Source organism: Rhinichthys klamathensis, unplaced genomic scaffold, assembly GCF_029890125.1.
Source record: "Rhinichthys klamathensis goyatoka isolate OS25496 unplaced genomic scaffold, OSU_Roscu_1.1 h1tg000379l_1, whole genome shotgun sequence".
In the NCBI taxonomy this organism is placed as follows: domain Eukaryota; kingdom Metazoa; phylum Chordata; class Actinopteri; order Cypriniformes; family Leuciscidae; genus Rhinichthys; species Rhinichthys klamathensis.
In genome coordinates this window covers 66,435-81,847 of record NW_026606886.1, presented here as the reverse complement: position 1 = coordinate 81,847, position 15,413 = coordinate 66,435, and the positions used below count along the sequence as shown (strand labels likewise).

Below are 15,413 nucleotides of genomic sequence, written 5' to 3'. Positions count from 1 at the left end.
TGATGAGGAGATGGAGTGATGAGGAGATGGAGTGATGAAGAGATGTGGAGGTGGAGTGATGAAGAGATGTGGAGATGGAGTGATGAAGAGATGTGGAGATGGAGTGATGAAGAGATGGAGAGATGAAGAGATGGAGTGATGAGGAGATGGAGTGATGAAGAGATGGAGAGATGAAGAGATGGAGTGATGAGGAGATGGAGTGATGAAGAGATGGAGAGATGAAGAGATGGAGTGATGAAGAGATGGAGAGATGAAGAGATGGAGTGATGAAGAGATGGAGTGATGAGGAGATGGAATGATGAAGAGATGGAGAGATTGAGTGATGAAGAGATGGAGTGATGAGGAGATGGAGTGATGAAGAGATGGAGTGATGAAGAGATGAAGAGATGGAGTGATGAGGAGATGGAGTGATGAGGAGATGGAGTGATGAGGAGATGGAATGATGAAGAGATGGAGAGATGGAGTGATGAAGAGATGGAGTGATGAAGAGATGAGGAGATGGAGTGATGAAGAGATGAGGAGATGGAGTGATGAAGAGATGAGGAGATGGAGTGATGAAGAGATGAGGAGATGGAGTGATGAAGAGATGAGGAGATGTGGAGATGGAGTGATGAGGAGATGGAGTGATGAGGAGATGGAGTGATGAAGAGATGAAGAGATGAAGAGATGGAGAGATGAAGAGATGAAGAGATGGAGTGATGAAGAGATGGAGTGATGAAGAGATGGAGAGATGAAGAGATGGAGTGATGAAGAGATGGAGAGATGAAGAGATGGAGTGATGAAGAGATGGAGAGATGAAGAGATGGAGTGATGAAGAGATGGAGAGATGAAGAGATGGAGTGATGAAGAGATGGAGAGATGAAGAGATGGAGAGATGAAGAGATGGAGTGATGAAGAGATGGAGAGATGAAGAGATGGAGAGATGAAGAGATGGAGAGATGAAGAGATGGAGAGATGAAGAGATGGAGTGATGAAGAGATGGAGAGATGAAGAGATGGAGAGATGAAGAGATGGAGTGATGAAGAGATGGAGAGATGAAGAGATGGAGAGATGAAGAGATGGAGTGATGAAGAGATGGAGAGATGAAGAGATGGAGAGATGAAGAGATGGAGTGATGAAGAGATGGAGAGATGAAGAGATGGAGTGATGAAGAGATGAAGAGATGGAGAGATGAAGAGATTGAGTGATGAGGAGATGGAGTGATGAAGAGATGGAGAGATGAAGAGATGGAGAGATGGAGTGATGAAGAGATGGAGTGATGAAGAGATGGAGAGATGAAGAGATGGAGAGATGGAGTGATGAAGAGATGGAGAGATGGAGAGATGAGGAGATGGAGAGATGAAGAGATGGAGTGATGAAGAGATGGAGTGATGAAGAGATGAAGAGATGGAGGGATGAGGAGATGGAGTGATGAAGAGATGGAGTGATGAGGAGATGGAGAGATGAAGAGATGGAGTGATGAAGAGATGGAGAGATGAAGAGATGGAGTGATGAAGAGATGGAGAGATGAAGAGATGGAGTGATGAGGAGATGGAGAGATGAAGAGATGGAGAGATGAAGAGATGGAGTGATGAGGAGATGGAGTGATGAGGAGATGGAGAGATGAAGAGATGGAGAGATGAAGAGATGGAGAGATGAAGAGATGGAGTGATGAGGAGATGGAGTGATGAAGAGATGTGGAGATGAAGAGATGGAGAGATGGAGTGATGAGGAGATGGAGTGATGAGGAGATGGAGAGATGAAGAGATGTGGAGATGGAGTGATGAAGAGATGTGGAGATGGAGTGATGAAGAGATGGAGTGATGAAGAGATGGAGAGATGGAATGATGAAGAGATGAGGAGATGGAGAGATGAAGAGATGTGGAGATGGAGTGATGAAGAGAGGTGGGGATGGAGTGATGAAGAGATGTGGACATGGAGTGATGAGGAGATGGAGTGATGAGGAGATGGAGTGATGAAGAGATGAAGAGATGGAGTGATGAAGAGATGGAGTGATGAGGAGATGGAGTGATGAAGAGATGGAATGATGAAGAGATGGAGAGATGAAGAGATGGAGAGATGGAGTGATGAAGAGATGGAGTGATGAGGAGATGGAATGATGAAGAGATGGAGAGATGGAGTGATGAAGAGATGGAGTGATGAAGAGATGGAGTGATGGAGTGATGAAGAGATGGAGTGATGAAGAGATGGAGAGATGAAGAGATGAAGAGATGGAATGATGTAGAGATGGAGTGATGAGGAGATGGAATGATGAAGAGATGGAGAGATGAAGAGATGGAGTGATGAAGAGATGGAGTGATGAGGAGATGGAGAGATGGAGTGATGGAATGATGAAGAGATGGAGAGATGAAGAGATGGAGAGATGGAGTGATGAAGAGATGGAGTGATGAGGAGATGGAGTGATGAAGAGATGGAGAGATGAAGAGATGGAGAGATGAAGAGATGGAGTGATGAAGAGATGGAGAGATGAAGAGATGGAGTGATGAGGAGATGGAATGATGAAGAGATGGAGAGATGAAGAGATGGAGTGATGAGGAGATGGAGTGATGAAGAGATGGAGTGATGAAGAGATGGAGAGATGAAGAGATGGAGTGATGAAGAGATGGAGAGATGAAGAGATGGAGTGATGAAGAGATGGAGTGATGAAGAGATGGAGAGATGAAGAGATGGAGAGATGAAGAGATGGAGAGATGAAGAGATGGAGTGATGAGGAGATGGAATGATGAAGAGATGGAGAGATGAAGAGATGGAGTGATGAGGAGATGGAGTGATGAAGAGATGGAGTGATGAAGAGATGGAGTGATGAAGAGATGGAGAGATGAAGAGATGGAGTGATGAAGAGATGGAGAGATGAAGAGATGGAGTGATGAAGAGATGGAGTGATGAAGAGATGGAGAGATGAAGAGATGGAGTGATGAAGAGATGGAGTGATGAAGAGATGGAGTGATGAAGAGATGGAGAGATGAAGAGATGGAGTGATGAAGAGATGGAGAGATGAAGAGATGGAGTGATGAAGAGATGGAGAGATGAAGAGATGGAGTGATGAAGAGATGGAGTGATGAAGAGATGGAGTGATGAAGAGATGGAGAGATGAAGAGATGGAGAGATGAAGAGATGAAGAGATGGAGTGATGAAGAGATGGAGTGATGAAGAGATGGAGTGATGAAGAGATGGAGTGATGAAGAGATGGAGAGATGAAGAGATGGAGAGATGAAGAGATGGAGAGATGAAGAGATGAAGAGATGGAGAGATGAAGAGATGGAGAAATGAAGAGATGGAGTGATGAAGAGATGGAGTGATGAGGAGATGGAGAGATGAAGAGATGGAGAGATGAAGAGATGAAGAGATGGAGAGATGAAGAGATGGAGTGATGAAGAGATGGAGAGATGAAGAGATGGAGAGATGAAGAGATGGAGAGATGAAGAGATGGAGAGATGAAGAGATGAAGAGATGGAGAGATGAAGAGATGGAGTGATGAAGAGATGGAGTGATGAAGAGATGGAGTGATGAAGAGATGGAGTGATGAAGAGATGGAGTGATGAAGAGATGGAGTGATGAAGAGATGGAGAGATGAAGAGATGGAGAGATGAAGAGATGGAGAGATGAAGAGATGAAGAGATGGAGAGATGGAGAGATGGAGTGATGAAGAGATGGAGTGATGAAGAGATGAAGAGATGGAGTGATGAGGAGATGGAGTGATGAAGAGATGGAGTGATGAAGAGATGGAGAGATGAAGAGATGGAGAGATGAAGAGATGGAGTGATGAAGAGATGGAGTGATGAAGAGATGGAGTGATGAAGAGATGGAGTGATGAAGAGATGGAGAGATGAAGAGATGAGGAATAAACTCACGTTGTGAACGCTGAATCTGGTCCGGCCCTCCTCCTCGATGATCGTGGATCTGACGGACAGGAGATCATCATCATCATCATTATCATCATCATCTTCATCTTCATCATCATCATCACCGTAATAAAGATCATGAAGCCCATGACCAGATCAGGTCCGGTTACTGGACACAACAGCGACCGCGGTGACGAGGCAGAGCCATAGAGAGGAAGAGTTGCGACACGCTCTGATGTCGCCGCGGCGGCTGTCACGTGGTTCATGTAAACCCAATAGTTCCACAACACACGCGGGCTGTCATGTTCTGCTATGGACAGACAGCAGCGATTGCATTATTAAACGGTAAATATAAAATAAAACACACACCCAAGTACTTTTCAGCTGTTATTGCATTTTGTTAATGCCAGTTTTGCATTTGGAGAGGCAGGGTGACAACTTAGATAAGTTTTAGGCTATATTTTTGGAGGGAAAAGCTTAGTGTTCATGTTCGCATGGGTATAGCACTGGCTTTAGCGGCTCTAACTTAACTTTTCCATGTCATTCATCTGATGATGGACGTCTCATGATATTTATTTCAGCACAACTGGGCTGTATTAGGCTATTGATTCCCGTGATCTTGCTTATATATTCCGCTTCAGCCATTAGCCTTCGTGATCACGCAGAGGTCTGCCGTCCGTTCAGAACTCCAACCAACACAACATATAAATAATTACGCTGTGCATGTACAAATGAATGATTTAGGAGGGAAATAGACTGCTCCCATAACGTAGAAAGCAACGACTATATACAGCAATGTTCGGCAAATATTCAACCGAAAAATATTCTTCATAAAATTAAACCGGAGAGATAGTTAATGAGTGAATTAACTATGTTCCTAAATACATATAAGCACATATATGCATAACCCTAACCCATTTAAATAAATGAATTGTGTGTGTGTATGTATATATAATGTTATAGGCTTTATATATATATACATATAAAATGTTATTAAAAATATTATATATTATATACATCAGTTACCGTAAGGTAGCTAACGTTAGTGAAGTGTTGGTCACGTAAGCTATAGCTGCAATTAACCTATTATCTTCCAATAAACATTTACTAAAACTGGCTACATTAAATATAACTACAGACTAGATTCACGAGAGGTCGGCTAATGTGTGTAAAAGTAAAAAAATACAGTAATTTCATTAATTTACCAGCGAGCGTACTTCGGAAGCACTAAATGAATGGGGTTCAGTGCTGGAACTATCGGCCGCTCCACGACACGCGTTACTTCCTCACTCCAGAGTTCCTGTGGCGGCCTATGGGAGTCTCTCTCTCTATGGCTCTGGGGCAGGACATTGGCCCTGTCCCAAATGGCACACTCCGGACTTGTGCACTTCCTCAGAGTCCACACTTCGGTGACATCATGTAGTGCAGACCTATAGGGCCCTTATTGAGAGGTGTTTTTGGGACAGACTCGATCGTCCCGCCGGAAACAGGAAGACGGTCTGGTTGTTGTTATGGACAGGAGCGACAGGTTCGGGGAAATATGCCGCCTTTTGTTGTGGTGTTTACATGTGACTCAGTAAAGCCCTGACATTCTGTTCTATTTATTTAATGAATCATAATGATCGTGTTATTCAGCTCGCTGTTATTAGCCTATGTTTGAGACATCAACCACTGGTCGATGATCATAATGTTTGAATAAACTTGTCATAAAAACCGTAATGATAATTACACTTAAATATTTTCTTCTCAGACATGTTAATTAACAATTGTCCGTGAGCGAAATCTCCTCCCATCCGTCGTCTGATTGGCCTTCCGCAAGGATTCCTGGGTAGTTAAAGTGCGTGGAGCCTGCATCTATGTGGGCTTCGTGGAAGACCGCTTCAAGGGTACACAGGGGGCGCTGCTGAGCACACTTCAGAGCGTTAACATGCTAAATGGGACGGCCTACGGACTCGTAGACTCAGCGAGCCGCGTAATTTAAGTCCCCGAGACCGAAAGTCCGCATGAAGTGCGCCATTTGGGACAGGGCCTAAGTTGTCTAATGGCGCTTTTCCACTGCTGGTACGGCTCGGTTCGGCTCGGTTCGGCTCGGTACGGTTCAACTCGGCGCGGAACGGTTCGGCTCGCTTCGCTTTTCCACTGCTGGTACGGCTCGGTTCGGCTCGGTTCGGCTCGGTTCGGCTCGGTACGGCTCGGTTCGGCTCGGTACGGCTCGGTTCGGCTCGGTACGGTTCGGCTCGCTTCGCTTTTCCACTGCTGGTTCGGCTCGGTACGGTTCGGCTCGCTTCGCTTTTCCACTGCTGGTTCGGCTCGGTACGGCTCGGTTCGGCTCGGTACGGTTCGGCTCGCTTCGCTTTTCCACTGCTGGTTCGGCTCGGTTCGGCTCGGTTCGGCTCGGTTCGGCTCGCTTCGCTTTTCCACTGCTGGTTCGGCTCGGTTCGGCTCGGTTCGGCTCGGTACGGTTCGGCTCGCTTCGCTTTTCCACTGCGTGGTACGACTCGACTCGGTACGGCACGGTTCGGTTCGCTTTAGCTCGGTTGCTTTTCCACCGCAGTAGTACCCCTTCAAAGTGGGTGGGACTGATCGTTATTTTGTCCCTACACTGTTTAGGTCCGGTGATAGCCGTGTGCGGCTAAGAGCTGAGCTACTTCTTGGAACACTTTTTCATTCCGGTTTGCCCCATCCACTCATCCACATCCGCTCCTCGGCAACCAACGAGAGGAACGTCTGCACCTCGTCCACTGACCACGATTCAGCCATTTCTTTTTAAAGTTTTGATCTCTTTTTTTTTCCAAGAAAGTAAAAAACAGATGCTACCGCGTTGGCTGTTGTCTACTGGTTATTTAAATCTAGCGGGTTTAGTGTCTCGTGTCGCAAATCCAATGACGCTGGTAGTGACGATTCTGTCTGACCAATCAGTGATCTGCAGTGTTTTTACGTCACATTTTAGTACCGGAACGGTACGCTTGGAACCTCAGCAGACCAGGTACCATTTAAAGCGAGCCGAACCGAACCGTACCGTACCGTACCATGCAGTGGAAAAGCACCATATCTGTAGCCTACTTCCGGGGTTCTTCCCACCGGAGCCTCGCTTTCGATTTCAAAATGGCGGCTGCGTGAAATCAGCGTATATCGGAGTTCACAGCACAACTATAACTAACGACGCAGAGGAAAGATATCATTTTCCAGCTGATGAACAATAAACACTGACAGCCAATCAGAATCCATCCTGCTTCATCGATTTCGATCATTTGTGTGTGTGTTCACCTGCGTCTGTGTGCGTGTGTGTGTGTGTGTATTCACCTGCGTGTGTGTGTGTGTTCACCTGCGTGTGTGTGTGTGTGTGTGTGTTCACCTGCGTCTGTGTGTGTGTGTGTTCACCTGCGTCTGAGTGCGTGTGTGTTTGTGTGTGTTCACCTGCGTCTGTGTGCGTGTGTGTGTGTGTGTGTGTGTGTGTGTGTGTGTGTATTCACCTGCGTGTGTGTGTGTTCACCTGCGTGTGTGTGTTCACCTGCGTGTGTGTGTGTGTGTGTGTTCACCTGCATGTGTGTGTGTGTGTGTGCACCTGCGTGTGTGTGTGTGTGTGTGTGTGCACCTGCGTGTGTGTGTGTGTGTGTGCACCTGCATGTGTGCGTGTGTGTGTGTGTGTGTGCACCTGCGTGTGTGTGTGTGTGTGCACCTGCGTGTGTGTGTGTGTGTGCACCTGCGTGTGTGTGTGTGTGTCTGTGCACCTGTGTGTGTGTGTGTGTGTGCACCTGCGTGTGTGTGTGTGTGTGCACCTGCGTGTGTGTGTGTGCACCTGCATGTGTGCGTGCGTGTGTGTGTGTGTGTGCACCTGCGTGTGTGTGTGTGTGTGTGTGCACCTGCGTGTGTGTGTGTGTCTGTGCACCTGTGTGTGTGTGTGTGTGTGCACCTGCGTGTGTGTGTGTGTGTGCACCTGCGTGTGTGTGTGTGCACCTGCATGTGTGCGTGTGTGTGTGTGTGTGTGTGTGCACCTGCGTGTGTGTGTGTGTGTGCACCTGCGTGTGACGCTGCTGTTGTGCTCCAGGATCTCCGGATGCGTTTCGTCTGGACTCTGCAAGCTTCTGATCTCTGAAGATCTTCTCAACAACATGCTGTGCTTGGGCTTGACTGAGACTCCGCTGATCTCCAGTTGATATCTGAAGCACACACACACACACACACCTGTCTAAACATGCCTCAGTGTGATGCAATCATCCACAACCTGACACAGGAAAAGTGCTGATTTATGTTTCTGGAGGAAGAGTTTATGCTTGTCACGACATAACACACAATTAAATTGAAAGTGAAATGCTGAAAACACTTTCACAGACGATGTTTGGATGCTTTCTGTGAACAAGTTCACTTAATGTGAATCAAACAATCAACAGAAACCCTTTCATATTAATATTAATCATTTCAGATGATGCATGTGTCTAGATGTTTTGAAAAGTTAAATTTTTTTCAGATTTTTATGCATTTTCACCAGATTATTTCAGTTCAGTCATTATACTATTAATGTTACTAATCGCATACAAATAATATAGTTTATTATTGTGTCTGAAATAAGTCTTTTGTCACTGAATTCAGAAGCTTTAAATAAATTCAGAAGTTCATAATGTGTCCATCTGAGTTTATAAAGCAAAGCTTGACGATGAGCAACAGCTGTGTTTCAGAAGCCAAAGTTAATCATAATTCATATTTACCATCAGAGATGAAACAGTGGCGGCGATCAAACAAACTTATTAGTAGAAGGAAATGAAAGGCCAAACGTTATCTCAGATGACCGTCTCCGGAGAAACTGACAACATCTTCAGCTCGACACTACAGCACCGCCGCTCGAGCCTCGTCAGTCATACGTGCAGATTACGCTGAAGACACTGACACTGGTTGAACTGGTTTCTGCTCTGATCCAGTCTAATGCGCCTCTATGGAAACCCGATTAACACGTCTGCGTTCACTCATGCGAACAACACGAACACGCATCAACTGCGGTTAAAACACCTTTAACTGCAACTTTTAATAAATGATCGGAATATTAATGTTTACAATTATTTACAGAATCATAAAAATCTGTTTTAGAGACATGTGGTACACAAATAAGAAATAGGTATGAAGATAATTAGTTTAAATCTTTATGTTCGTTTAATTGTCACTACTAAAACTCTTCAGCAAATGATCAGTGAAGAAGTTTTACATGCAGAACATGTTGAACATCAACTTCAGAAGGTCAATATTATACCATAAGCTTGTTCTGGGATTTGAGCCTCTTAATAATAATAATAATAAACACCAAATGCACCCTATTCATGGAAAACAAAATGGTGTTGCTCCTCAAATCAGCAGCTTTGACCCAGAACATCATGCGTGTGAATTCCTGAATGCTGAACTGCTGACAGCGACACTAGACTTTGGCTTAATGTGGCGTGTGAAGGTGAACTGTAGCCAGAGGGCTCGTCTTTTACTGCGGTAATGATTTCACTGTGATAGAAATGCACACAGACTGGTTGAGTTTGTAAAAGCACTCATTCTTCTGTCTGTGTAAAGCACTATCAGTGACTGCAATAGCGTATATACACGTATTTAAACACATGACATTGGAATAATTAACATTTTTTATGTTTGCGAAAGTCTCTTCTGCTCACCAAGGCTGCATTTATTTGAAAAAAATACAGTTAAAAACAGTGACATAATATTATAATTTAAAAGAAATGCAAAGTTCTGTCATGAAACTCTAGATGGCACAGGCTGACAGGTATTTAACCCAGTCTGCTTGCAGCCACGTCACTCTCAGCTGATTGGTTCCCACTGTATCAGTAGCCAATGAGCTTGCTGCTCAACTTTCAAATACTTAGCTATCGTTAGCGCTTTCAGAAACCCTCCACCTTCCCCAGCTCCACCTGTATAGATCTGCTACAGGGTAATTCATATATACTTGTACAGTAGCAGCATGTCTTGTTTGCTCACAGCAGCGTGTCGTGAATTTGTTGGCAGTAGCAAGTTTCGTACTTTATCAGCAGCACCAGCAATAATCAATACTCAAAGCGCTTATATGTAAAGCACTTTGAGTGCCAAGAAAAGAGCTATATAAATGTAATGAATTGTTATTATTAAGCAGCAGCAGCAGAACCTATAATCGAAAGCAGGAGCAGAATCTATAGTCAACAGCAGCAGCATACTCTATAATCAACAGCAGCAGCAGAATCTATAATCAAGAGCACCAGCATACTTTACAATCAACAGCAGCAGCAGAATCTATAATCAACAGCACCAGCATACTTTATAATCAACAGCAGCAGCAGAATCTATGATCAACAGCAGCAGCAGAATATATAATCAACAGCAGCAGCAGAATCTATAATCAACAGCACCAGCATACTTTATAATCAACAGCAGCAGCAGCAGTATCTATGATCAACAGCAGCAGCAGAATCTATAATCAGCAGCAGCAGCAGCAGCAGAATCTATAATCAACAGCAGCAGCAGAAAAATCAATAATCAGCAGCAGCAGAATCTATAATCAGCAGCAGCAGAATCTATAATCAACAGCAGCAGCAGAATATATAATCAACAGCAGCAGCAGCAGAATCTATAATCAACAGCAGCAGCAGATTCTATAATCAAGAGCAGCAGCAGAGTCTATAATCAACAGCAGCAGCAGCAGAATCTATAATCAACAGCAGCAGCAGATTCTATAATCAAGAGCAGCAGCAGAATCTATAATCAACAGCAGCAGCAGCAGAATCTATAATCAACAGCAGCAGCAGATTCTATAATCAAGAGCAGCAGCAGAATCTATAATCAACAGCAGCAGCAGAATATATAATCAACAGCAGCAGCAGATTCTATAATCAAGAGCAGCAGCAGAATATATAATCAACAGCAGCAGCAGCAGAATCTATAATCAACAGCAGCAGCAGATTCTATAATCAAGAGCAGCAGCAGAATCTATAATCAACAGCAGCAGCAGAATATATAATCAACAGCAGCAGCAGCAGCAGAATCTATAATCAACAGCAGCAGCAGAATCTATAATCAACAGCAGCAGCAGAATCTATAATCAACAGCAGCAGCAGAATCTATAATCAACAGCAGCAGCAGCAGAATCTATAATCAACAGCAGCAGCAGATTCTATAATCAAGAGCAGCAGCAGAATCTATAATCAACAGCAGCAGCAGAATATATAATCAACAGCAGCAGCAGCAGAATCTATAATCAACAGCAGCAGCAGATTCTATAATCAAGAGCAGCAGCAGAATCTATAATCAACAGCAGCAGCAGAATCTATAATCAACAGCAGCAGCAGAATCTATAATCAACAGCAGCAGCAGAATCTATAATCAACAGCAGCAGCAGATTCTATAATCAAGAGCAGCAGCAGAATCTATAATCAACAGCAGCAGCAGAATCTATAATCAACAGCAGCAGCAGCAGAATCTATAATCAACAGCAGCAGCAGAATCTATAATCAACAGCAGCAGCAGAATCTATAATCAACAGCAGCAGCAGAATCTATAATCAACAGCAGCAGCAGATTCTATAATCAAGAGCAGCAGCAGAATCTATAATCAAGAGCAGCAGCAGAATCTATAATCAACAGCAGCAGCAGATTCTATAATCAAGAGCAGCAGCAGAATCTATAATCAACAGCAGCAGCAGATTCTATAATCAACAGCAGCAGCAGCAGAATCTATAATCAACAGCAGCAGCAGAATCTATAATCAACAGCAGCAGCAGAATCTATAATCAACAGCAGCAGCAGAATCTATAATCAACAGCAGCAGCAGATTCTATAATCAAGAGCAGCAGCAGAATCTATAATCAACAGCAGCAGCAGAATCTATAATCAACAGCAGCAGCAGAATCTATAATCAACAGCAGCAGCAGAATCTATAATCAACAGCAGAAGCAGAATCTATAATCAACAGCAGCAGCACCCTTACGAAACAAAAATATATTGCAATATACTAGAATTTATATTGCAATACATTAGAAAATATATTTCAATATATCAGAAACTGCCTCATATATTTGAAAATATATAACAATATATGGATGGACAACCTATTGCTATATATTGATTCATATATTAAAATACATTGATATACAAACAAAACTGTATTACATTATTGCATGTATGTTTATTGAAACAAAGTATTTTTTTTATGAGTTAAGTAAGCTCATGCATAGGTTTACAGAAAGGTTGATTAACAAAAATCCAAATCAAATTTTTGCATGACATTCATTACACTCACCGGCCACTTTATTAGGTACCCCATGCTAGTAACGGGTTGGACCCCCTTTTGCCTTCAGAACTGCCTCAATTCTTCGTGGCATAGATTCAACAAGGTGCTGGAAGCATTCCTCAGGGAGTTTGGTCCATATTGACATGATGGCATCACACAGTTGCCGCAGATTTGTCGGCTGCACATCCATGATGCGAATCTCCCGTTCCACCACATCCCAAAGATGCTCTATTGGGTTGAGATCTGGTGACTGTGGAGGCCATTTTAGTACAGTGAACTCATTGTCATGTTCAAGAAACCAATTTGAAATGATTAGAGCTTTGTGACATGGTGGAAGTAGCCATCAGAGGATGGGTACATGGTGGCCATAAAGGGATGGACATGGTCAGAAACAATGCTCAGGTAGGCCGTGGCATTTAAACGATGCCCAATTGGCACTAAGGGGCCTAAAGTGTGCCAGGAAAACATCCCCCACACCATTACACCACCACCACCAGCCTGCACAGTGGTAACAAGGCATGATGGATCCATGTTCTCATTCTGTTTACGCCAAATTCTGACTCTAACATCTGAATGTCTCAACAGAAATCGAGACTCATCAGACCAGGCAACATTTTTCCAGTCTTCAACTGTTCAATTTTGGTGAGCTCTTGCAAATTGTAGCCTCTTTTTCCTATTTGTAGTGGAGATGAGTGGTACCCGGTGGAGTCTTCTGCTGTTGTAGCCCATCCGCCTCAAGGTTGTGCGTGTTGTGGCTTCACAAATGCTTTGCTGCATACCTCGGTTGTAACGAGTGGTTATTTCAGTCACTGTTGCCCTTCTATCAGCTCGAACCAGTCTGGCCATTCTCCTCTGACCTCTGGCATCAACAAGGCATTTCCGCCCACAGAACTGCCGCTCACTGGATGTTTTTTCTTATTCGGACCATTCTCTGTAAACCCTAGAGATGGTTGTGCATGAAAATCCCAGTAGATTAGCAGTTTCTGAAATACTCAGACCAGCCCTTCTGGCACCAACAATCATGCCACGTTCAAAGTCACTCAAATCACCTTTCTTCCCCATACTGATGCTCGGTTTGAACTGCAGGAGATTGTCTTGACCATGTCTACATGCCTAAATGCACGTAGTTGCCGCCATGTGATTGGCTGCTTAGAAATTAAGTGTTAACGAGCAGTTGGACAGGTGTACCTAATAAAGTGGCCGGTGAGTGTATATTTTACATTATATAGCCATATGGATGGACCATATATGGCTATGTATTGATTCATATATTGTAAAATGTAGATGAGAGTATAAATTAAATTATCATTAACAGCAACAATTACAACATTTTTTAGTCCACTTTTTATTCCCCCACATGGTAAATTATTGTATACAATATATAATATGATAATTATATATAATATATTATGTAATATAAATCAATATATTTTTCAACATATTTAAGACATGTTTGCATATATATCTGATTATATTATCTGGTACATTGAGGTATATTAGCTCATATAATTTTACATATATATTTTCACATATATACAATGCCTCTTCCAATATATAATTTCATATAATATGGGACATATTTCAATATACCTAACAATATATTAAATAGTATAATAATATGTATTTATTCAATATATGAAAACGGCAATAATTGCAGTATTGTCCCATATATTGCAATATATTATTGCATATATATAATATATTATTATATAATATATCATATGATATATTACAATGTAAATTTCACAATATATGGAGACACATGAAATATATTGTCACATAATATATTGAGAAATATATTTTTGTTGCGTAAGGGCATACTTTATAATCAACAGCAGCAGCAGAATCTATGATCAACAGCAGCAGCAGCAGAATTTATAATCAACAGCAGCATACTCTATAATCAACAGCAGCAGCAGAATCTATAATCAATAGCAGCAGCAAAATCTATAATCAACAGCAGCATACTCTATAATCAACAGCAGCAGCAGAATCTATAATCAACAGCAGCAGCAGAATATATAATCAACAGCAGCAGCAGAATCTATAATCAACAGCAGCAGCAGAATATATAATCAACAGCAGCAGCAGAATCTATAATTAACAGCAGCAGCAGAATCTATAATCAACAGCAGAAGCAGAATATATAATCAACAGCAGCAGCAGAATATATAATCAACAGCAGCAGCAGAATCTATAATCAACAGCAGCAGCAAAATCTATAATCAACAGCAGCATACTCTATAATCAACAGCAGCAGCAGAATCTATAGTCAACAGCCGCAGCAGAATATATAATCAACAGCAGCAGCAGAATCTATAATCATCATCAGCAGCAGAATCTATAATCAGCAGCAGCAGAATCTATAATCAGCAGCAGCATAATCTATAATCATCAGCAGCAGCAGCAGAATCTATAATCAGCAGCAGCAGAGTCTATAAGCAGCAGCAGCAGCAACAGAATCTATGATCATCATCAGCAGCAGAATATATAGTCAACAGCAGCAGCAGCAGAATCTATAATCAACATCAGCAGCAGAATATATAATCAAAAGCAGCAGCAGAATATATAATCAACAGCAGCAGCAGATCTATAATCAACAGCAGCAGCCGAATCTATAATCAAAAGCAGCAGCAGAATCTATGATCAACAGCAGCAGCAGAATCTATAATCAACAGCAGCAGAGCCAGAATCTGTAATCAGCAGCAGCAGCAGAATCTATAATCAACAGCAGCAGCAGAATCTATAATCAACAGCAGTAGCAGAATCTATAATCATCAGCAGTAGCAGAATCTATAATCAACAGCAGCAGAAGCAGAATCTATAATTAGCAGCAGCAGCAGAATATATAATCAAAAGCAGCAGCAGAATATATAATCATCATCAGCAGCAGGATCTATAATCAGCAGCAGCAGCAAAATATATAATCAGCAGCAGTAGCAGCAGAATCTATAATCAAAAGCAGCAGCAGAATCTATAATCAAAAGCAGCAGCAGAGTCTATAATCAAAAAGCAGCAGCAGAATCCATAATCAGCAGCAGCAGCAGAAGAATCTACAATCAACAGCAGCTGCAGAATCCAAAATCAAAAGCAGCAGCAGAATCTATAATCAGCAGCAGCAGCAGCAGAATCTATAATCAGCAGCAGCAGCAGAATCCAAAATCAACAGCAGCAGCAGAATCTAAAATCAAATGCAGCAGCAGAATCTATAATCAGCAGCAGCAGCAGCAGATTCTATAATCAGCAGCAGCAGCAGAATCTATAATCAACAGCAGCAGCAGAATCTAAAATCAAAAGCAGCAGCAGAATCTAGAATCAGCAGCA

The 15,413-nt window shown here is 42.7% G+C and overlaps 1 protein-coding gene across 5 annotated transcripts in view; it reads right to left on the bottom strand.

Moving 5' to 3' along the window:
• The window catches only part of LOC130069782 (GRAM domain-containing protein 2B-like), a 45,703-nt gene that overhangs the window by 28,467 nt on the left and 1,823 nt on the right, over positions 1–15,413 (bottom strand). For 4 of the 5 annotated variants that reach the window (XM_056233890.1, XM_056233892.1, XM_056233891.1 and 1 more), the window contains exons 2-3: positions 7,862–8,002; positions 3,852–3,900 (exon numbers count right to left, since the gene is read on the bottom strand). In XM_056233890.1, the coding sequence (XP_056089865.1) occupies positions 3,852–3,900; positions 7,862–8,002 (190 nt within the window). Of the gene's footprint in view, positions 1–3,851; positions 3,901–7,861; positions 8,003–8,548; positions 8,634–15,413 lie in introns of those variants that run through there. The other variant, XM_056233894.1, reaches the window with a different exon arrangement.